The following is a 23,780-nucleotide window of genomic DNA, read 5'->3' on the forward strand; positions in this document are numbered from 1 at the left end:
TTTACAACACACTTAAGTGTACTGAGGATTCCATCTCTTCCTGCAATGCCCAGATTAAGCCACTCCAGCAGCAATGGAGATCCTGGGCCTTGTTCTCTTCTCACGTATGCTAATACAAACCACTGAAGTCCATGGCCTTACACTGGTGCAGATGAGTGGTGTTAGGCCCCATGTTCTGAGACACACCCCTGTCCACCCAGCCAGAAGGCTGCAAGTGCAGCCACACTAGGGGACTGGAGGGCCAACTGCTGCAGCAATACTCGCATTAAAGCCGGACCTTTTGCAGCTGCATTGAAAAGAATGGCACTGCTTGTGGAGGAAGGTGCTAATTGTAGGGCTGCAGGATCTGGCTCAGAGTTGCTACCTCAATTTTAACTCCCCTGGCTGTAGTCAGTTTAAGCTGGATCGGTAAAAGCGATTTTAACCTGGTTCATCCTTGGGGGAATGAATTGACCATGTACTGTTCTTCCGCACTTTAAGGAAGAGGCAGACTCTGAATTCACACAGGCACAAATTAGGAGGCGTGAGGGAATATTGTGCTTGGCCCTGGTGCAGGAGCATCATTGGCTGCCCCCCAGGCTTTTCATGGCTCCTCGCCAGCTGGTGCTGTAGTGTCTTTCCTGGTCCTGCAGAGGCTGCTGTGGGGTGGGCCAGGCCTACTAATCATTGCATTGTCAGCCCCACCCCCCAACCTCCACCAACTGGACAGGAAGCACCGTGGCCTGCCATTGGTGGGACAACTGCCCTGGCCCTCCGTGTCCCCTACTCCTCATGATAGGATTGTCCACCACCTCCCCGCCCCTCTCTGGCATGGGACCAGCCTGCTAATGTCCCATGAGCAATAGTGGCCTCTGTTGGGAGAGGGAACTAGGGATGCTGACACAACTTTTCTTCCCAACCCTCAAATTTTTCTGAAATGACACCTCTGCCCTGAGGAAAAGAGAAAGATGAGAGGGATGGCATCGCACTAGGGAGCCACCACACCAGGAGCAGACAGTAACGACAAATGGACCACGGGACCAAACCCCAGGCAGGGTGGCCAGTCCTATCTTGGGAGGTTTGTACCTAGTGGAGATCCCAAGGGCCTGCCTCTTTCGTGGATACTTTGGCAACCCCTAGTACAGCTCATCATGCTGATAAAATCTCACTGACTTGAAACAGCAGGGCAATAAAATGACAGGTATAAAACAGGGCCCAGATGTCTACTTGAAATTAATGAATCTACCCCAGCATATAGCCGTGTGGAGAATCAGACCTCGGCCCTCCCTATGTATTCACATGTGGGTAACTGTGCAGGCGAATCGTTCCATTGAACTTGTCCGGTCTCCTCCCGTGTGTGTCTGCAGGATGGAAGACCAGAACTTCTCCCTGACTCTCAAATAAAAATAACCAGAATTTTTAAAAGAGCATTTTCAGTTGGGGTGGGGGGGGGCGGTAATTTATTGCAATCAGCGAGACTACTGCAGATTTTTATAGCCATGCCACCTAGCCTGCAGGCCTGGGACAGACATAAAAGTAATGATGAGTAAACGCTGAGTATTTAACTCCCCCTGTTAAAATTATAGCTTGATGCACCACTGCATTGTAACTTTCCCTTTAAGAAACCCCTGACTAAAGGCAATATAGTGAAATGCGGAGGTGGTGACCAAAAAAAAAGACAACATGAAGGCAGGGAAAGTTTCTTCAGAGGAAAAATGCAGGGTTTGTCCTTTGCCCTGACGTCAGATCTGTCTTTAATAAAATCCCTGAAGAGCCAGGAGAAAAATGCAGATCTGCCTGACTCGCTAGGCTGCCAGTTGAGGATTGCTCTGCATTCCCAACGTGGGGTTTTTGTACAAAACGGCTCTAAATCTGGGTTCAATCAATGTATTTAATCCTGGCTTCCAGTGATGAGGTGGCTTCTGCCCTGGCTTCTCGCAGCAAGCAGCATTTTGCAGGTGAGTTGGCAAAGTGGAGAACAGAAATGTTTTCTGTAAACTATTATTGGTAGTATTTTAGTGTTCATAAATTGGTGTATGCTGGAAAACACAAGAGCCGCCTGCTAAGGATTGGGTAGATCGGATCTGAGAGTGTCATGGGTAAAGACGAGATGAGGCAGGAGGGGGGAATATCTAGAGAAGAACAGAACTGCCCCTCTGACCCTAATCCTTCATCACCCCAAAATTGGGACCAGTTTTTGAGGACAGAAAAGCAGGAGCAAATGCAAGTTGCTCATTCCTTTTGCAAAGAGTGAATAAATTCTTGTTTGACAGCTTAAATGTGCCAGTGGAACATCACTGTGGGAATTGGATTAGAAGCTAGTGGGGGGAACTAAGAGTCTAAAGGAATCAAGAGCAAAACTTGTATGTCTTAGGAAAGGTCCAGCAGCAATGCTGAAGGGGGAGGGGAGGAACAGCCTGCTGAGTGAATCAATGGATCAGCACACACCACAAGTGGCAGCAGCTCCCAGTACACAAGAGAAGAGAAGAGATACTGATGGAGGGGGGCAGGCCCAGACTGCAAGCCCTGCTGGAGGGGCTGGGGGAGGAAAGGAGAGCGGCTAGCAGAGATCAAACGAATTTGCAGAAGAGTGTAAAATGGTTAAAGGTGCAGGGTTTGGCCTGAGCATCGTGCAGAAGCCACCTGGCTGGCAACGAGAGAGCTGGCTAATGATTGAGGGAGTGGGACGGCTGTGCTCTGCAGTTCTGTTTACAGGTGTGCAGGGAGTGGGCCTCAGCCAAACACTCTCTGTATTTCTGGCTCTGATCTCTCCAGATCTGGCTGTTTTGGGTAATGTTGATCGCTAATTTGGCTCCTGAACCACTGAGGTCTGAGTGTCACTCATCTAGTGTGTCCAATGTGCCTGTGTGAGACCAGATACCAAGGTGATGAGTGGTATAAATCAATAGACAGACAGATATGAGGTCCACCCCTAGGAAAAAAATTCTACTTGCCTGTTCATCTAAGGCAAGTAACTTGTTCTGATGGTAACATAGTATGAGCGGGTATTTCCCCTTCCCATTCTCATAGTAGGTGTGGGTGAGGACTATAGGTTTTGTACCTGCTGTAATCCACTTTCATGATGTTGAAAGGCTCTGTATTTAAAAACCCAACACAACATGAGTCTGAGGTGGCTGGCTGGTGGTGAATGTGTAAATGTTATTCGTTTACTGCTGGCACCGTGTTTGGGTCTGATTAGCCCACAAAAGTAAAGCCAGTCCCTGGCCAGGAGACCTTCCAGTTCAAAGCCCTGATCCTTCAATGAGATTCAGGCAGCTGGGCCCCTGTGCCTGTGGGGAGTCCCACTGAAATCTTTGGTGCTCTAGGTGGGTCTGACTGTGTGGATCAGATTGCAGGATCAGGCCCTAAAAGGCAGACCCATCAAAGACAGGCTGTATGTGGAAATCCAGAGGTGGGGAAGACTTCCTTTTAATAACTACTACTTTCATAATGCATTTGCTTCTTGTGGGCCTTCTCTACAGAGAGGGTCTTGAATGAAAAAGGAAGGGGGTTTGGCAGACTGTGACAGGGAAGATATTCCCTGCATAGGGGCACCATGGTAAAATGCAGGGAGCATAGTGGGACACCAAAGCTGGTATGTCGGCATATGAGAGAGCACATGAGGATGTTGGATTGCAATAAAGTTCTGGTTGGCATGGGCTTGGGATGACTGCACTACTGATAAAGCAGCCTCAGGTGAGCCAGTTAGACCGTCCCAAACGAGTGCTAATGAAACCCTCACAGCATGCCACCTGGGATCTTAGTCGATTTTTAGCAGTAACTGTCAAGGCACACGAGTAAAGTAAGTCCCGGCCCCAAGACACCTGCAGTATAAGGGCCTGGGTCTACAGGGTGAACAGCTGCCTCCACGTGCAGCACCCCATTGATTTCACCTGCATTGTGCCAAAGCACAGCAGACTGTCCACATGTCTCAGTTTCAGGATTGTGGCCTAAAGAAGAGATAGCAGGGTGCTCTGGAAAATCCAAAGGTGAGCGTGATTTTCTGCTTTTAGTCTTCCTAATCAGACTAAATTTGCTGGCTGTGGGCAGTGCAGAGAAGTGTTTTTAAGAAGGACTGGCATGCCCTGTATGGCATACAAAGCACAGTGGATGTATTCTGTATATGTATCACATTCTACTCCATCTTATAAATGTTTTAGCGAATTCTTAAACATTTTATTGGAATTATCTTTTCCTCTTCCACTTCCAAGACCAAACTTTCTTAGTACTAGGAGTGCAACTGTACAGGGAGAGAGAAAAAAATGTACTGACTTTAAAACTTCTAAACTTTTCCTAAAATATTGTTTTAGACAAAGGGTAAAACTTTAAAAAGCACCTTAGTTACTTAGCTTCCCAACTCCCATTAACTTTCAATGAAACTGATGCTTCTAAGTGTCTGTCACTTTTGAAAGTGGAAATTATAATGGCAGGACTTCCAAGTTTGATAACATGACCCCTTTCAGGGCTGGAAGCAAGTGCTGTGCTTCTCACTAGGAGACCAAGAATCTTCCCTTTCTTCCGATTCTAGCCCTGACGGCTCATGAGATTTGTATCTTCTTGTTCCTGCAGATATTTCCTATCTTGGGCCTCAGAGCAGGGTGATTTTGGGGAGGGGAAATTCCACTCATAAGGAGAAATAAAGCAATCAAAATTTAGGGGGTGGGGGGATAGGAAGCTCTTTGAAGTTGCACAGAGGTTTGGAATGTTAGAAGTGGTCTTGTTGGAGATGGTCAGCAGTTGGAGTGCAACGATATGTGATCCATGCAGTTGATTGTATGGATATCACCACAATGTAAGGAGGGAGGGGGTGTGCTTGAGACTTTTTTTTCTGAAATCACATTGGTAAACAGTCCCACAGCAAAGAGTAAATGGTGCTATTGCCCCCCTAAATAAGCAGACAGTTATGCAAGCCGCAGGAAAGATAGTAGTTTATTTGGGGGCATCATCACTTATATCTAGTGTGGACAGCAGAAAGAGAACCAACCAAACATTGACTTTGTGGGTTTGTTTGTGGATAGCAGGGGTGGACAGATCTGTCGCATCTTATGCGCATTTAACATGCGCAAATTCAGCTTTACGCAGTCGGCAAAAACAAAAGAGAGAAAAATAATTTAAATACTATACCTGCCTGGGTTTTTTTGTTTGTTTGTTTGTTTGGCCGATGTCTTTCAGTGTGCCACTGTAGGGGGAGGAGGAGGGGAGCAGCTGCACCCTGCTGGAAGCGGGCTGCACGTTTCAATTGCCCCAGCTGGTGCCAGGTCTGCAGCAAGCCTGACAGCCCGCGTCCTTCCCTCCCCAGTGACTGACAACTTTCAATTCACCTGCAGGCGGGAGCGGCACGGAGCCCTCCCAGCAGGCAGCACGGTGGGAGAGGCTGAGTGGTGAGCGCCCCGGCTGAAGGAAGCCCTGGAAGCCCTGCTTCTCTTCCCCCCATACCCCCGCTAGCCGGGGCATGCACTAGTGCAGGGAGTCCAGCTAGCCAGAGTGCTGTCACCCAGAGGCTCACCAGCGCGGCCGGGGGAGGCAGCCACGAGCAGTAAGTGGCACCAAAAGTTTGCACCCTGTTTCTTTCATTTGTTTCTTTGGTTCACCACTCCAGCCACTCTGCACCCTGGTTTTTGTTGTTGTTGTTGTTGCTTTGCCTCTCTGTTTTCCCTCTTTTTTTTTTCGCTTGGGATGGAAAACAGCCAGACCCAGCCCTGCCTATAGTGTGGGCGATTCTGCCTGCCATTACGCTCAATGTAATTTTGACTATACGCGATTTTTGCTTTATGCTCTGATTGCGGAACATAACCCCAGCATAAGATGAGACAAACATGTATGTGCCAACTTCCCTTTAAATGCCTAGATCTTCACAATCATTGCCACGGATCTGAGCAGTACCTAGACCTGTGGGAAAGATCGTTTGAGAAGAGTAATGTGTAGCTTTTCCTTCTCCTTTTTCTAGGATTTACCGCCAGGGGTTTGGGTCCAAGACATTTTCATTTGTAAAATATTTGGAATGGGTGGCAGGAAAAACTGATCATGATTTCTTGGACTCCCTCTCCAAAGGAAACCACATTTTGACCAATCTTGAACCAAAAAAACAGCCTGGATTTTATTTATTTTTTTCACTGGCAGCTTGTCTAGTGTTTAATCATTTCAGGAGTTCCAGGGACCTGGCAAAACACAGATGTTAGGAAGAGAGAAACTAAGGTTGGGTCACCAATAAATTTGTAATTGGAGCTTACAGTCTGCTGGTTCCTGGGGCCTGGATAATTTTGTGCAGTGTATATTCAAAGTGAGGACAGCTTGACGTGTCACACTCACCCCAGAGCATCTCCACTGCCACTGCTATTCTGTCAGGGACTGTCCTTTTGTTCTGTTTGTACAGCACCTAGCACAATGGGCTGCTAGGCATTGCTGCAATGCCAATAATACAGCTTCAATAGTGACTGCTCCCTAGGTACATACGGCAGTTAGGCTTCACTTCCTGACAAGTCTCATCCTCAGCTGGTATCAATTGACAAGGTGCCATTGGGAGCTACACTGAGGCCAGGTATACACTGCGACTTTAAATCGGTTTAATGGCAGATATACCGATTTAACGCTGTATCCGTTCACACGACGTCGTCATTAATATCGAGTTAAACGGCTCCTTAAATCGATTTCGGAACTCCTCCCAAACGAGAGGAGTAGCGCTAAATTCGATAGTGATAACTCGGATTAGGGTTCATGTGGACGGAAATCGACGTTATTGGCCTCCGGGCGGCATCCCAGAGTGCAGCACTGACCGCTCTGGACAGCAATCTGAACTCGGATGCAGCGGGCAGGTAAACAGGAAAAGCCCCGCGAACTTTTGAATTACATTTCCTGCTTGTCCAGCGTGGAGCTCTGATCAGCACGGCTGGCGATGCAGTTTGAAATCGAAAAAGAGCTCCAGCATAGACCGTACGGGAGATACTAGGTCTGATCGCTGTATGGGGAGACAAATCTGTTGTATCCAGCTCCGTTACAGAACACGAAATGCCAAAGCGTTTGAATAAAAAACTCCAGGATACACAGCGCTGCGTGACAAGCGTAACGGGAAGCCAGAGACTCAAATGGACGCTCATGAAGGGAGGGAGGGGGTACTGAGGACTCCAGCTATCCCACAGTCCACAGCAGTCTCTGAAAATTATTTGCATTCTTGGCTGAGCTCCCAATGTCTGTAGGTTCAAACACAGTGTCTGGCGTGGTTCAGGGAACAGCTCCTCAGTTTATTTCCCCCCACCACCACGTGAAAAAAAAAAGGGAAAGATTGCTGTGCTATGGCGTTTGCTCAATGCACTCCGCGAAAAAGGCGCCAAAGGGTTGTCTGCTGCCTTCACAAAGGGAGGGGTGAGGCTGTACCCAGCACCACCCGGGGCAGTGTTTTCTGCCCCATCAGGCACTGTGCTCTCAACACGGAAGTGGGAACTATGGGATAGCTGAGGAACAGCTACCCACAGTGCACCGCTCCTGAAATCGATGGTAGCTTTGGACCATGGACGCAAACAATCGATTTCGGGATCCCACTGTGGACGCGCTAAACCGATTTTATTAGATCTGTTTTGTAATATCGGTTTAAGCTAATTCGAAATAATCGTGCAGTGTAGACGTACCCTTAGTCACACCAGCCGAGAATCAGGCCTAATTTATTCAGCTGCCTTGAAAATGTGTGTGCTGTAGTGGAAACCTGGTAAATGGCATCTTGAAAGTGCACCTACTAACTGCACCGTGTTTATTGCTTTTGACTAAGTCTGTAGTGTAGACATAGCCTATGTCGGCATCATTCTGGTCACTTAGGGGGTGAATACCCTCCCCCTCCGAGCGACGGAAGTTACATCGACATAAACGCCGGTGTGGATAGCTTCTCCCAGCCACATAGCTACTGACACTCACAGGGGCTGGAGAAGTTAAGCCAACAGGAGCTGTCATTTTAGAGCAGCTATTTGGAGAGCTTACAGCAGCACAGCTGCACGACTGTAAGCTCTCTAGTGCAGGCATAGCCTTAGAAACCCGTCTTGCGCACCCACGTGCACAAGCAAATAATTGCCTTTTCAAATGCAAAGTCCTGGAAGTGTCACTGCCTGCAGGTTAAGATGGTTCGTTGAAGTTCAGTTAGGACTCAGTCCTGTTCCTACTGAAACCATTCACAAAACCCCCACTGATTTCAGCACAGTAGTAGGGCTTCTTTGTATTTTTCAAACCATCTGTCATCCATCTTTAAACTCAGGCTTGTGCTGATTGCCTTCAACTTCATTCTGTAGCAGCTGAATCTCCGCAAAGAGTGTGACGATCACAGTTAGAGAGAGTGGGGTAGGCCTGGGAGCCAGGACTCCTTGGTTCTCTTCCCAGCTCTGCCTCTGACTACTTGTGCCTCTTTGGGGAACTCCTTCCAGATGTCTTGAGATTTTTTGAGGAAACATGCTAAGAGGGTTTGGTTTTAATAATCCTGCTTTCACTTACATAGCGTGGTCATGGAAAGATCTCGACGACAGTTTCCTAGCTACTGTTCCCATTTTACACATGAATAAGTGGGGTGCAGAGAGATTGAGGACAAAACTGCTAAAAGTGGCTACTGGTTTTGGGAGTCTCCATTTTTGGGAACCTAAAATGGGAGACCTGGGACAGAGTTTTCAGAAGGGCCCAGACCACGCAGCTGGGGTCTGATTTTTATTTTTTTAATAAATACTGGCTCCACTTTAGGGACCAGAATGAATGGTCAGATTTTCTAAATAAATAAATAAAAAACAAAAAATAACCCTCAGCATTGTGAGTGGTGACCTTATTGAATCTGGCTCTGTGTATCACAATGGAACTCCTGGGTATTGAGCACACTTGTATGCCTGTCTCTTGCTTAGGCTTTGTCCACACTAGCACTTTTGTTAGTAAAACTTTTGTCAGACAGGGGTATGAAAAACACACACAAGCACCCCCGACTGACATAAATTTCACGACAAAAGTGCTGGTGTGTGCAGTGCTATGTCGGCGGGAGTCGTTCTCCCACTGACACAGCTATCCCCGCTCGTTATGCCGGCAGGAGGGCTCGCTCTCTCCTGCTGGTGGAGAGCAGCTACATGGGAGACCTTGCATTGGCGCAGCTGTGCTGCTGTAAGGTCTGTAGTGTAGACATAGCTTTAGACACCCGGTGGGGAGCTGCACTTCTTTGCAAAAATCGGTATTGAGCACTTGAAAATCTGTTTTCTGTGGCTTGATTTTTTTTTTTCCAGAAAAACTGAGCACTCACAACTTCAGTTAAAGACAAGGGATGTTCAGCACTTCTGAAAATCGAGCAATTCATGCTGGGCACTCAAAATCAAGGCACTAAAAAAAAAGTGTCTGTAAGTGATTTGTCCTGGGTCACACAATGAGGCAGTGTTGGGGCTTGGAATAGAATGCAAGTCTCCTGAAACACACTCCCTGCTTCCTTAGAGTATGGCTGGCTCCCTGATCCCCACTCTCTGGGTGTTTAATTTAAAAGAAAGAATGGAGGTTCTGAGTCAGCAGTAGCCCAACATGGGTTGATTGATAAGGATACCCTTCTAGGGTGGGATTTATGCTGCAATACCCAGGGGTAATTGATCTCCTTGCTAGTTCTGGGTTGGAAGCCCTGATCCTTACCTACCCTCCTAGCCCCAAAGCTGTTGAAAAGCCTTCTCCCTATTGCTGCCTCCTCCTCCTATTGATTCTATCCAGAAGCCCTAGGGGTCTCCTTCTTAGATGTGCTAGGTGCTGCTTATTCCCGATGTGAGGACAGTGTTTCCAGGGGTCTCTGAACTTCTTGCGCCATATATTATTTTTAATAGACCTATATAGGGCTATTACTCGTTCTGAGCCTCACTTCTGTCTCAGATGTGGGGGGAGGGACAGAAGGTTTGTGAGTGTTAACAGTCCACATGAGTAGACTGGGGAGGGGAGTGCTCAAGTTGGAACAGCTGCAGGAGAAAAGTGACGTTAAGGATACGTTTTGCAACAAAACCCGAATAATGAATTTCTAATACTCAGGTTACTAACACATTCCAGCCCTATGCGGTCATCTATACATCAATATATCTATACATTAAAAACAATGAGGAGTCCTTGTGGCACCTTAGAGACTAACAAATTTATTTGGGCATAAGCTTTCGTGGGCTAGAATGATAATAGGAGACGAATGGGCGAGGAAGCCTATGGTTCATGTCCTGTGGGATGTCTTGTGGCAAGGCCAAAGAAAGACTTTAAGGGTTTGTGCAAAGAAACTCTGCAGGGTCTTGAGTGCACCAGGGACCGAGTCAGCTCTGCACAGGAAGTCTCGCCTTCTGCACCAAGCTCCGTGCAGGCACAGGGGTCCATCTGCCTGGTTTGGAATCTAAGAGCTGATCATTTTGGAAAAGTCATAAGAGAAAATAACTTACATACATTCAGTGATGGGGATGTATGGCAGAGTAATCCAGTGCCATTTATATTCAAGTGGACAAAGTTTACAGCACCTGGAATGCTGTGAATGGCTTATATATATGTCAAACGTCTGCTCCTGCTGTTCACTGAATGATCACAAATATTTTAGGTGGGGTTTGTCTTTATTTTCTTGTTTTATGAGCCATTCATCCTCAACTAAGAAACCAGACTGGACTTGAAGTATTGATTTTATTCCCTCACCCACCCAAATATATAATGATCTAACTGAATTTACCCAGGTATTCAGTTAGAGTTAGACGTACAAGACTACTGCCTACAGTATTTACTGACTTTAATACATTACTTAGATCTGGTCTACACTGGGGTGGAGAGGAGGGGGGAGACTGATATAAGTTACACAACTTCAGCTACGTGAATAATGTCAAATCTGCCTGCACCTCTTGCCCTGGTGGAGTGCTGGAGTCGACGGGAGAGCGCTCGACGGTCCATTTATCGCGTCTAGACTAGATGTGATAAATTGACCTCTGCTGGATCGATCGCTGCCCATCGATCCAGCGTGTAATGTAGACAAGCCCTTAGTTGAGCAACAGCACTGTGCTTAGTTGCGTAGAAAACCCCTCTGAAAATATGTCCCTCGCTACCAGGACTGTAACAATCGAAGTAGATGAAACAATTTTGACACAAAGTGCCCTAAATGACTCAGAGAAGGATGATCTAGACTAAAATATACCAACTTTTTAATGAGCTGTGTGTGTGAGACAGCACTTTCCCCCCTCTCTAGGAGCTGCACCACCAAATCAAACTCTATTTCTGCTTTGCTTAAAGTCTTGATTTCTTTATGTGCTGTACACTTTCTTAGATTACGAATGCTCCTGCTTATTTCACATTTTCACGTCTTTTTGAGGAAAAGCCTATGTAGAGCTAGGGGGAGGGGACTGATGAAAATTTCTTCAAAATCTGAAAACATTTGACCAGCTCTATGCCTAGATGATTCTAGGGAAAATACAATACCTTTCACGTTGAACTAATAGAACAAAATTCCTATTTGCTTTACACTAAAATCAAGTTGTAACAAGCTGGCTAGTGTTATGTACCACTGTCTCAAATCAGAACTGCTCAACAGTATTGCATGGCCCTATACAGCTAACTGCTGGGAGAGAGTCTCCTTCACCTTACATGAAAGAGGAGTCACATTTATAGCAAGAGAATCAGAATTCTAATACCAATGTCAGTGTAAATTTCCAAGAGATCTTTGCATTCAGCATTATTACAGCCATGATATACTTGGTTGCCACAAATATATTAGAATATTAGCTGGTTATTTTGAGTGAGACGGTAAATGACTGTCTGTACCACCAGAGGGTTTTTAAATCTTCCAGAATCCTGCTGGATGCAAATCATAACTAATTACTTGTTATCTTGAATTTGGATTGTACTTGGCAAAAGCAGATCTGCTACAGTCACTGAGGAGTTTTCTGCACTTGCTAGGGTGTATTTCTGGTTTGATAAGCAGGTAGAGAAATCCGAATTCATATGGGAAAAACTAAATGCTGTTCAAGAAAGTGGTTACATGTGCTTGGCTGGCTGTGGGGAAGAAAGAGGTGCAGGTTTGACAGTGTAACAGCTGTGGAATTTTAGCAGCTGCAAGGAAGAAATATAGCACAAAACGTGTAGCCAGTGCTACAATACCTAGAGTCCTCAAATGTATTACACTATAAACCTTTTGGGTTCCACTGTAATGAGTTAAGTGGTGGAATATCAACTAGGAAAATATCCCTATTCTATTAATCAGAGCTGGACCATTAACAAGTGAGATATAGCCTCGCCAGCACAACTCCTGGAAATTGACTAGCTTGTTAACTGAGGATTTGGATAGTCACTCAAGGCCAGATCATACCAGAAGTGCTGGAACTAGGGGTCCTGGGGGTGTGGCAGCACCCCCTGGCTTGAAGTGGTTTCCATTATAGACAGGATTTATAGTTTGGTTCAAAGGTTTTTGACACCCCCACTATACAAATTGTCCCAACGCCACTGGGTCATACCCTCAGTCTCTGGGCATGGCATGGATGGACCCTGTGCATGTGGAAGCCAGGCCAAGTTCAGCCATCTTTGTAGCAGTGTCTTCTTCCTCTTCACTCTTGGAACCTGCAGAAACCTTAAGGAAAAGTCCGATATTGAATATAGAATGCTATCCCTGCTGTTCAAAGGTATAGAATGATTTAAGGAGATCATTTTCTATTAGCTTTCATAGGCTGTAGGTGCTGGCACAAGGGGTGCTGGGGGTGCTGCTGCACCTCCTGGCTTGAAGTGGATTTCATTATATCCTGGGTTTACAGTTTGGTTCAATGGCTCTCAGCACCCCCACTATGCAAATTGTTCCAGCACCCCTGTCATTGGCTTTAGAGTAATACCCTGTATGTTTAATCCCTATTAAATTCTATAGGGCTTTTCTATAAAGGAAGGCTCTCTGTGGATCTGGGGGCATGAGAAACTGGTGTGCAGGAGATGAGGGTGTGCATGTCTCTCTCTGCCTCACCCAACTGAAACATAACCCGAGAGTCTGTATTTTAATTCTTTCTGCAGTGCCCCATCTGCACATGGGGATCCCCTGCGAAGAGAAGTTCCCAGGTACGCAAGCAGGCTGTTGACTTCTTGCCCATCTGTAAGTTCAAGGACTTCCCTGAACCTAGACTTAACTTCTGCATTTGTAATGTGTACGTGATACACAGCTGCTTTCAGATTCAGCTGTGAAAGCTTCTGCTTCTCAAAGAGGAGATGCTTAATGAGCAGATAGATATTTAAAAGGTCTCCTATGTAAACCTAAAATAGAGCCAATAGCTTTTCAGCAAAGTCACTATTAATGACATTTTTGGTTGTGTGTGTTTTGAGGTAGATCAAAATCCTATCCATGATGCCATCCTGACGTGCAAAGCTCCGTGTTCTCGATTAAGGAAGTGAAACAACAGCATCTAATTAGATAAATGAATGGAACATGCAGGCTGCACAGCCAAAATCTCTCTTGTTTTTACTCTAAAACCTTGTCTATGCTAAAAAGTGGTACCACTTTATTTGCACAGGTATAGTTAAAGCAATGCAACCCCTCACCCACACTGTGGACTCAGTTATATCAGTAGAAAGGTGTTTATGTTGGTATATCTTATTCCCACATGGGAAGGGCAATAAGATATATAGGCATAACCACATCCTCATTATACTGTTGGTATAAATACTGCAATAGCTGATCACACCCATAACCAACATAGTTATACCTGTACAATTGTTGAGGGTAGCTCAGGCCTTAGTCTAGGGGTAGTCAATAGGCAGACCACAGGCCAAATCTGGACTGCCAAATACTTTTGAACAGACCCTAGAATCTTTTTATTTACTTATTATTATCATTATTGTTATTCTTTTTTTTATTATTTTACTCTGGAGTCTGAACCTTGGCTATACCTTGACCAAGAAATTTGGACCTTGACAAAAAAATAATTGACTACTCCTGCCTTAGTCTATAAACTATTAGCTGGGAAGAAACATATTAGTCTCTCAGGCCAGGTCTACACTACGCGCGAAAATCGATTTTAGATATGCAATTTCAGCTATGAGAATAGCGTAGCTGAAATCGAATATCTAAAATCGATTTACTCACCCGTCTTCACCGCGCGGGATCGATGTCCGCGGCTTGCCATGTCGATTCCGGAACTCCGTTGGTTTTGATGGAGTTCTGGAACGATCTAAGCGCGCTCAGGGATCGATATATCCGCTCTAGATCAGACGCGATATATCGATCCCTGAGCAATCGATTTTAACGCGCCGATACGGCGCGAGTCTAGACATGGCTAAGCAGGGATCGGCAACATTTGGCACATGGCCTCCAGGGTTAGGCCCCCTAGTGGGCCAGGCCAGTTTGTTTACCTGCTACATCCACAGGTTCGGCTTATTGCAGCTCCACTGGCAGCGTCGCCGCTGCAGGCCAATGGGGTTGCAGGAACTGCGGCCAGCACATCCCTCATCCCACCCCACTTACCCTGGCGGGCCGCATGCCAAGCGTTGCTGATCCCTGCTCTAAGGTGTCATGAGGACTCGTCGTTGTTCTTGCTGATACAGACTAACAGGCTACCACTCTGAAACCATTCAGCATCTCTGCATTCCTACCTCAATACTGCCCCCTTGTGTTTAGGTGTTGTGAAATTAAGAAACAGACTGTCCTGGTACAACCAAAGGCATCGATGCATAGACTCTCTGTTTATAATTGTGACTGCAACATGAAATGCTGTGGGCTAACAGCCAGCAATAGCCAATTTTATATAAAATTCCACTTTAAAAAGAAAATCTCAGTGCTCGTGTGATTGAGAATTCTTCTTCGAGTGATTGCTCATATCCATTCCAGTTAGGTGTGCACGCTTGTCGGAAGATTTTTACCTTAGCACTCTGGCGGGCGGCAGGTCGCCCCTAGAGTGGTGCCACCATGGGGCCTGATATATACCCTGCCGGCCTGTCCGCTCCTCAGTTCCTTCTTATTGCCGTGTCAGTCGTTGGAACTGTGAGCGCGCATAGCTGCCTCCACGTCCCTAGCTTCTCCTTGTTCATGTTCTACATTATATTTAGTTATAGTTATAGTTAGAGTATAGAATATTGTTTTATAGTTGTTATTATTGTTGTATATAGTTAGCGGCTTGGGCTCTAGCCTGCCCGCCACCCGTGCCAGGCTCATGCCCGGTTCGCGGGGTTCAAACCATGCTCGGCCTGCAAAAAGCTGATGCCCACTAGCGATCCCACGACTCCTGCCTAAAGTGCCTCAGGAATCGCATATTTCCCAGAAGTGCCGCATTTGCAAGGCCTTTAAGCCAAGGACCAAGAAGGAGAGAGACCAGCGCTTAAAGACTCTCCTCATGGAAGCGGCGCTTAACCCTCCGTCCTCGGTACCGAGTACCGACTCCACTCCGGCACCGGACCACGCCGGGCTGGGGAAAACGCCTCGGCACAGACCTTCCCCGGCACCGGGCCCTGACAAAAGACCTTCGGCGTCCTCCACTCTGGCCAAGCAGACTCGAACGGAGCACTCGGCACCGATTCCTGCCACGGCACCGATACCAGGGATTCCGTTGACTCCGGGCCTGGGAGGTCCGTCGAGTCCGGCCCCTCACAGCTCCCCAGTAAGATCCGGGGTCACGCTAATGGTCCCATCAACGCCTGAGACGTTCTCCTCGGCTAGGGACCTTATAGCATTAACCGAGTCTGCGCTGCCTCAAGCCGCGGTGCCTCCGGTGCGGGTTCTACAATCTAAGGGCAAGCCAGTGGCCATGTGAGCACCGTCTCTGGATTCGCCGAGCCGGGACCAATCCCCATCACAGTCCCGACACCGTTCCCAGTCCCATGGGAGATCTCGATCAAGGCGCCGCTCGCAGTCCTGGCCCCGCTCACCGCAGCGGTACCGGCCATACTTGCGGCGCAGGTCCTCCTCACGCAGGTCCTGATACTCCCGGCACCGCTCTGGCTCAAGCCATCGCTACTGGCACCGAGATTCGAGAAGCCGCTCCCACCGTCGATGTTCCAGATCCAGGTCGACCTCCCGGCACCGAGCTAGTGGCAGGTCCCGGTCTCAATCGCTGCGCCATTATGACTCCCGGCACCGATCTCCAGCACCGAGGAGGTCTCCGCCATCTGGAGCGAGGGTCCTCGCAAGCAGACAGCGCGTACGCCCTGGACGCCGACAGGCCTGCTGCTCTATTCCATGAACCCCTACTTCAGGAACATGGACCGGAGTAGTGGGGATTCTGGACTCCCAGCGTACCACCAAGCCCAGGGCCCTCAACAGATTCCCCCGCGTTCAACTGTCTCCGAACACAGGGCTCCGGAGGCCACATCTTCCTGTCCTCCCCCTTCCCCTGCAGAGGAGAGGTTGTCTCAGCCTCAGGACCATGAACTCCCTCCAGAGTCGGACGCAGTGCTCCAGGCAGAGCCTCCTGCAGATCCACTCCTGCCGGGTCTCTCCTCATCATCCTCCCTGGATGAAGCAGTAGCTGGAACAACATCCACCAGCCCCCCTCCGCTTGACCTCAGGGCGCATCAGGACCTCCTCAGGCACGTGGCGCAGAACATGAACTTACAGGCTGAGGAGGTCTCAGAAATTGAGGATCCAGTAGTGAGCATACTGTCTGCCGACGCACCCACTCGAGTCACCCTTCCTTTCATCCAGACCATTCAGGCCAATGCCACGACCATCTGGCAGTCTCCAGCGTCTGTTCCCCCCACTGCACGCGGAGTGGAATGCAAGTACACGGTGCCCTCGAAGGGCTACAAATATCTATACGTCCATCCACCCCCATGTTTCCTCATCGTCCAATCCATAAATGAGAGGGATTGCCATGGTCAGCAGGCCCCGGCCCCAAAGTCTAAGGAAGCGAGGCGCATGGACCTGCTCGGCCGAAAGGTCTATTCTGTGGGCACCCTCCAGCTTCGGGTGTCCAATCAACAGGCTCTCCTTAGCCACTATACGTACAACACCTGGGCGGCGGCAGACAAATTTAAGGAGCTGCTTCTGCAAGATGCGAGTCAGGAATTCTCTGCGATCCTTGAGGAGGGCAAGAAGGTCGCGAGAACTTCCCTGCAGGCATCTTTGGATGCCGCAGATTCGGCCGCCAGGACTCTAGCCTCTGGCATTACCATGCGCCGCATTTCCTGGCTCCAGGTCTCTGGCCTTCCTCCGGAGCTCCAGTATACCATCCAGGATCTCCCGTTTGAGGGCCAGGGCCTGTTCTCGGACAAAACTGACCCTAGACTGCAAAGCCTAAAAGACAATAGGGTCATTATGCGTTCACTGGGGATGCATACGCCCGTCACCCAGCGCAGACCCTTCCAGCCTCATCAACAACACCGACCCTACCCCCAACCCAGGCAGAGGCAAGACTTCGCCAGATGGCGAAATAGAAATGGCCGACGTAGACAATCGGGCAACCAAGGAGGACAAAACCAGAGCTCCTCCAAGCCTTCCTCCGGCCCGAAACCTTCGTTTTGAAGGTGCTCCCGAGGGCACTGTACCAGTTTCTCTCACAGATCGTCCCCTCCCTTTTCCAACTGCCTTTCGTTTTTCCTCCCTGCGTGGTCCTGGCTAACATTGGACCGCTGGGTCTTATGCACGTTGGAACTTGGATACCATCTGCAATTTGTTTCATACCCGCCCTCCCGTCCCCCTCCCTTGTCCCTCTTCAGGGACCCCTCCCACGAGCAGCTCCTCCTCCAGGAGGTGCAAACGCTCCTCGTCAAAGGAGCCATAGAGGAGGTTCCAGAGAGCGAGCGGGGCAAGGGGTTTTATTTCTGCTATTTTCCGATCCCCAAAGCCAAGGGAGGCCTCAGGCCTATCCTCGACCTGCGGGAGCTCAACAGATACCTGTAAAGTTGAAGTTCCGTATGGTATCCTTGGGGACCATTATCCCATCCCTGGATCCTGGAGACTGGTACGCCGCCCTCGACATGAAAGACGCCTACTTCCATATAGCCATCTTCCCACCCCACAGGAGGATCCTTCGGTTTGTCGTAAACAACCGTCACTATCAATTCGCGGTCCTCCCGTTCGGCCTCTCTACGGCCCTGCGGGTGTTCACCAAGTGTATGGCTGTAGTCGTCGCCCACCTTCGCCACAGTCACATACATGTATTTCCATACTTGGACGACTGGCTGATCCGGAGATCCTCAGAGACACAAGTCCTCAGCCACATCTGCATGGTCAAGCGACTTTTCGTGAGCCTAGGCCTAATGCTCAATGTTGAAAAGTCAACACTAATCCCCACTCAGAGGATAGAGTTTATCGGCACCATTCTGGACTCCACCCTGGCCAGAGCCGTTCTTCCTCTATCGAGATTCCAAACCTTGACGGCCATCATACGACGGCTGCAGGCAGCGCCCTTGACCTCAATACGCACTTGCCTGACTCTCTTGGGCCACATGGCGGCCTGCACGTTTGTCACGGGATACGCTCGGCTCCGCCTGAGGCCCCTCCAGTCCTGGCTCATTGCTCAGTACCGTCCGGCCAGGCGTTCTTTGGACACGGTTGTCACCATTCCCCAGGACGTCTTAGGCTCCCTGCAGTGGTGGCTGGATCAGTCTGTGGTGTGCGCGGGGCTCCCATTCCATCCGCTCCAGCCCTCGGTGTCCCTGACAATGGACGCATCAGACCTGGGATGGGGGGCCCATCTCGGGACCCTGCGGACCCAAGGCCACCGGTCTCCTCACGAGCTAGCCCTCCACATCAACGTGTGGGAGTTGAGGGCGGTCCACCTTGCTTGTCAAACATTCCATCAACAGCTCCAAGGCCGTTGTGTTTCGGTATTCACCGACAACACAACGACTATGTATTATATAAACAAGCAGGGCGGCACGAGGTCTCCTCCTCTGTGTCGGGAGGCCTTGAGGCTTTGGGACTTCTGCATAGCCCACTCCATTCACCTGATCGCATCCTTTCTCCTGGGGGTTCAGAACACGCTGGCGGATCGGCTGAGCAGATCCTTTCTTTCCCACGAGTGGTCCCTTCGCCCGGACGTCGCTCTTGCGCTCTTCCGGAAGTGGGGATGTCCCCAGATGGACCTCTTCACATCCCGTGGGAACAGGAAATGCCCAATGTTCTGCTCTTTTCAAGGTCTCGAACCGGGTTCAGTTGCGGACGCCTTCCTTATTCCATGGGCGACGCATCTGTTCTACGCATTCCCACCGTTTCCGCTAGTCCACAAGGTCCTTCTGAAGGTGCGCAGGGACAGGGTCCGCTTGATTCTGATTGCTTCAGCGTGGCCCCGGCAGCATTGGTTCTCCATATTGCTGGACCTGTCTGTGGCCGACCCTGTCCCCCTGCCTCTTCACCTGGACCTGATCACTAAGGACCACAGCAGGCTCCATCACCCAGACCTTTAGTCGCTGCACCTCACAGCGTGGCTCCTGAATGGCTGACCCAGTCTGAAATGTGTTGCTCTACCCTGGTGCGGCAGGTGCTCCTGGGAAGCAGGAAGCCTTCTACGAGGGCAATGTACTTGGCCAAGTGGAAGCGTTTTGCATGCTGGTGCACGGAACGGCACTTCCTCCCCACCGAGGTCTCCATCTCTAATATCCTTGATTACCTCTGGTCCCTCAAGCAGCAAGGTCTGGCGGTGTCCTCTCTCTGGGTTCATTTGGCAGCCATCTCCACCTTCCACCTGGGAAGCGATGGCCGCTCCGTCTTTTCTCACCCATTGGTGACTAGGTTCCTTAAGGGTCTGGAGCGTCTTTACCCCCAGATTCGCCGCCCCACCCCCTCCTGGGACCTGAGCCTGGTTTTGGCCCGACTCATGTCCCCCCCGTTTGAACCGTTGGCTACGTGCTCCCTTCTCTATCGCTCCTGGAAGACTGCTTTCCTGGTAGCCATCACCTCTGCAAGACGGGTGTTGGAACTCCGGGCTCTCATGGTGGAGCCCCCGTATACCGTATTCCACTGGGACAAGGTGCAGCTGAGACCACACCCAGCCTTTCTCCCCAAGGTAGTCTCCCCTTTCACGTCAACCAGGAGATCTTTCTACCTGTCTTCTTCCCAAAACCCCATTCATCTCGCAGGGAGCAGCAGCTGCACTCCTTAGACATTCGTAGGGCACTCGCCTTTTATATAGAGCGAACCAAGCCGTTCCGCAAATCCCCCCAACTTTTCGTTGCGATAGCTGAACGTGTCAAGGGGTTGCCCGTCTCATCTCAGAGGATCTCCTCGTGGGTGACGTCCTGTATCCGGACCTGTTGTGGCTTGGCTCTAATCCCTCCGGGCCACGTGACTGCGCACTCTACCAGGGCTCAAGCCTCATCGGCGGCTTTCCTTGCCCACGTGCCCATCCAGGAAATCTGTAGGGCAGCGACCTGGTCCTCCGTCCATACCTTCGCTTCCCACTATGCCCTGGTCCAGCAGTCCAGAGATGACGCGGCCTTCGGCTCTGCCGTGCTACACGCTGCGACCTCTCACTCCGACCCCACCGCCTAGGTAAGGCTTGGGAATCACCTAACTGGAATGGATATGAGCAATCACTCAAAGAAGAAAAGACGGTTACTCACCTTTGTAACTGTTGTTCTTCGAGATGTGTTGCTCATGTCCATTCCACACCCACCCTCCTTCCCCACTGTCGGAGTAGCCGGCAAGAAGGAACTGAGGAGCAGACGGGCCGGCAGGGGTATATATCACCCGCCATGGCAGCGCCACTCTAGGGGGCGACCTGCCGGCCTGCCGGAGTTGCTAGGGTAAAAATCTTCCGACGAGCGTGCACGCGCAGCGCGCACACCTAACTGGAATGGATATGAGCAACACATCTCGAAGAACAACAGTTACAAAGGTGAGTAGCCGTCTTTTTTCTTTACTGGGTTGGGACAAAAACACAAGTAGCTAGCGCTGCTTGTCTGTCCCTTGGGAAAGTTTGCGGGTACATTAATCATTTAAATACTGAGAGGTTTCCATTCACTTGGAACGTGGCTATATAGGGCAGTAGAGAAATTATAGCAATTATGAATGTAGTGCTTTTTAGATGTCCCAGTTCAACAGTCTGAAGACCTCTGTTGATAGGACAACTGATCCATGTGATCCACCAGTTTGCTTCAGTTCTGACCTGGAGGGACCACTTACTCTAGAGGCCAGGTCCTTAGCTGCTATAAATTCACACAGCTTGTTTGAACTCAATGGAACTCACCTGAGGACCTGGCCCTTGATTTTTATGCCATGCTTGTCACCATGGCATCAGAGTATCTCTTGTGCTGGGAGGAGAATTCATCTCCAGGTCCATTTAACCCTGGGCCCCTATTGACATTACTGACCTGTGCAGATTGTGGTGGACACATGTCTAATAGGAAATGTACTAAGCACCCCCCTCTCCTCCCATTTCACACAGCCATCGAGATGTAAACTTGTTTGTTGTTGCCAGTTTGTGCTGGATTTGAACCAGCGTTGTGGTGCTCAATGGCTCTAATCCCTTCACCATTCAGACCCTCTTATGCTGTTTGTTTACAAGGTGCAAAAAATAAAGCCATTTTCTCATTGTGCTGCACCTAAAATTTGTGAGGATCAACTGAGTGGATCTATTTTCTGCAACTAGTAGAACTGAATAACTTAGTTTGTTAAATATGTGTGGGAGGAAGGCTGGTATTGTGGGTAAGGCATGAGAGCAAGAAATCTAGGTTCTGCCACAGGCATCTGATTTCACCTCTCTGTGCCTCCATTTCCTCACTCATAAAATAGGGGTATTTAATACTTCTTCCCTCAAAGTTAAGAGTGACACGCCTGGAAAATGTGCATGAAGTGATTTGAATTCCTCCAGTGAGTAGACACTAATAAAATGTGAAGCATTTTGATGTACATTAGTCAACCTTTCAGATAATTCATGCACAGACCTCTCTGGAAGGCAGTTATCCTCCTTGTCTAGTTGGAACTTCATTTTGGTGTTATCACCTTTTATTTCAGGCTGTCTGATATCTGGCATCTTTTTAGTTAAATGCCACATTTCAGCTCTGTTTCCACTGACTTCACTGGTCGTGGGAGCGAGTCTCCAGTGCTGCTTGTCATTTTCCAACTTTGCTCCTTTTTCATGAATTTATTCCAGGTGGTATTCTAGTTTCCATTGTATTTAATTGAAAAGCAACCGTTTTGTCCCAAAAGCCACATACAAGCCAAAGGCTAATCTACAGTTACATTTTTCCCCGTGTGTCAACTTTCGTTTGTTTGGATGGTTTATGCATATACATTAAAAATAAATACTTGGTTTCTCTGTTGCACACAGAAATAAGATCCAAATTCAAAACAGCTCTGGAATAGCATTTGTCCTGAGCCTTTGAATTTGAAAGCGAAGGATGGTTTGACAGCCTAATCTGGCTACACTTGGAGCTGCACAGTGCTGCCACTGGAGCACTCCCACGGCAGCGTTTTGAAGTGTGAGTGTGGTCGCAGCGCCAGTGCTGGGAGAGAGCTCTCCCAGCGCTGCACGTACTCCACCTCCCCGTGAGGATTAGTTTACAGCGCTGGGATTAGCTTACAGCCGCGCTCCCAGCACTGGGGCACTGTTTACACTGGCGCTTTGCAATGCTGTAACTTGCTGCACTCAGGGGAGTGTTTTTTCACACCCCTGAGTGAGAAAGTTGTAATGCTGTAAAGCGCTAGTGTAGCCAAACCCCTCCTTCCCAGTGTCTGGGTTTGTTCCTTTGCTGTTTCTGTGCCAGCTATTCAGGAACAGTCTGTTCTGTCTCCCACATTGACTCTTCACCTACCATTAAAAAAAAAAATTATTACACAACTCCATGCTCTTTGCAGCCACCAAACTGATGATTGTTGCCCCTTAGTGGTGCTTACTATAAAGCCTTGTCTCTCCAGTTCTAAGGTGCAGGGGGAATGGTATCACTTTAACACTTGCACTGGGCATTTCAAGAGAGCTGTATGAATGGCCTAGACTTGGAGATGATGTTTCTGTCCCAGTAGTGATAGGGGAGCCCAGACTTTTAAACACCACAAGTGCTTACTGGGAAAGTGTGTCTGCTCTTTGCTAGCAGGGTAATCAACTCTATTTGCACAGGAGCTTGATAAACATTATTTAAGCTTCATGGCAAACATAGAAAATAGGTTTTATTAGGGGCCAAATCCTGCTTGTTTTACTCAGTGAATTAGATTTGATGAGGTTACCTGCCAGGGTTGCCAACCCTCCAGCATTCTCCTGGCATCTCCAGGAATTACAGATTGTCATGTGATGAAACCTCCAGGAACATATTCAACCAAAATTGGCAGCCCTAATACTTGCCTGTGTAAGACAAACAGAATATGGCCCCAAATCTGTCTTAAAGATGCATAAGCTGAGCAAGGAGAGGTTGCTTTGTCCAAGGACACACTGCAGAGTGGGAATAGGGTCCACGAGACCTAATTTCCAGTATCTCCTCATTCAGACACCAAGATCTGTTGTTTTCTGTTCTTATGCACAATGGCTGTGCACTCTGCTAATGTGGGGTCTGATCCTACTCCCCTTGATTTGTAACTACTTTGAAATCATGAACTGTGAACACAAGAGAGAGGCACAGTAATATATTTGAACATGTTAAGATTCATCTCATTTTAATGGTGATCCCTTTGTAAAAACATTTCTTCTCCTGGAGAGGCTGAGTGGGAAAGAGACTCCATATTCAGTGGGAGAATCCATATTCGATACTGCCTTCATGATAACCCAACGACAGACAAGCGCATCTCTTGCCTTTCACTAACATTTTCCAGGGATGTGTAGGTTTTAAAGAAACAGTGAATAAACACCCTCCTTACAAGTGTACAAGGAGCATTACCTATTATTAGGCCAAGAAGTAATTTCCAGTAGAAAAGCAGAGAAGGACTTTTGTACCCTAGAAGCTGGTGAATTACAAATAAGGATAAACTGAAC

General features: G+C 48.6%; 1 protein-coding gene across 1 annotated transcript in view; it reads left to right on the top strand.

Moving 5' to 3' along the window:
* The first annotated feature begins 1,786 nt into the window (after positions 1-1,786).
* Positions 1,787-23,780, top strand: part of CCN4 (cellular communication network factor 4) — a 59,177-nt gene continuing 37,183 nt past the window's right edge. The window contains exon 1 of the mRNA XM_032773491.1: positions 1,787-1,937. Within this exon, the coding sequence (XP_032629382.1) occupies positions 1,890-1,937 (48 nt within the window). The 5' untranslated portion in view covers positions 1,787-1,889. The remainder of the gene's footprint in view (positions 1,938-23,780) is intronic.

Source organism: Chelonoidis abingdonii, chromosome 2 (assembly GCF_003597395.2).
Source record: "Chelonoidis abingdonii isolate Lonesome George chromosome 2, CheloAbing_2.0, whole genome shotgun sequence".
NCBI lineage: Eukaryota > Metazoa > Chordata > Testudines > Testudinidae > Chelonoidis > Chelonoidis abingdonii.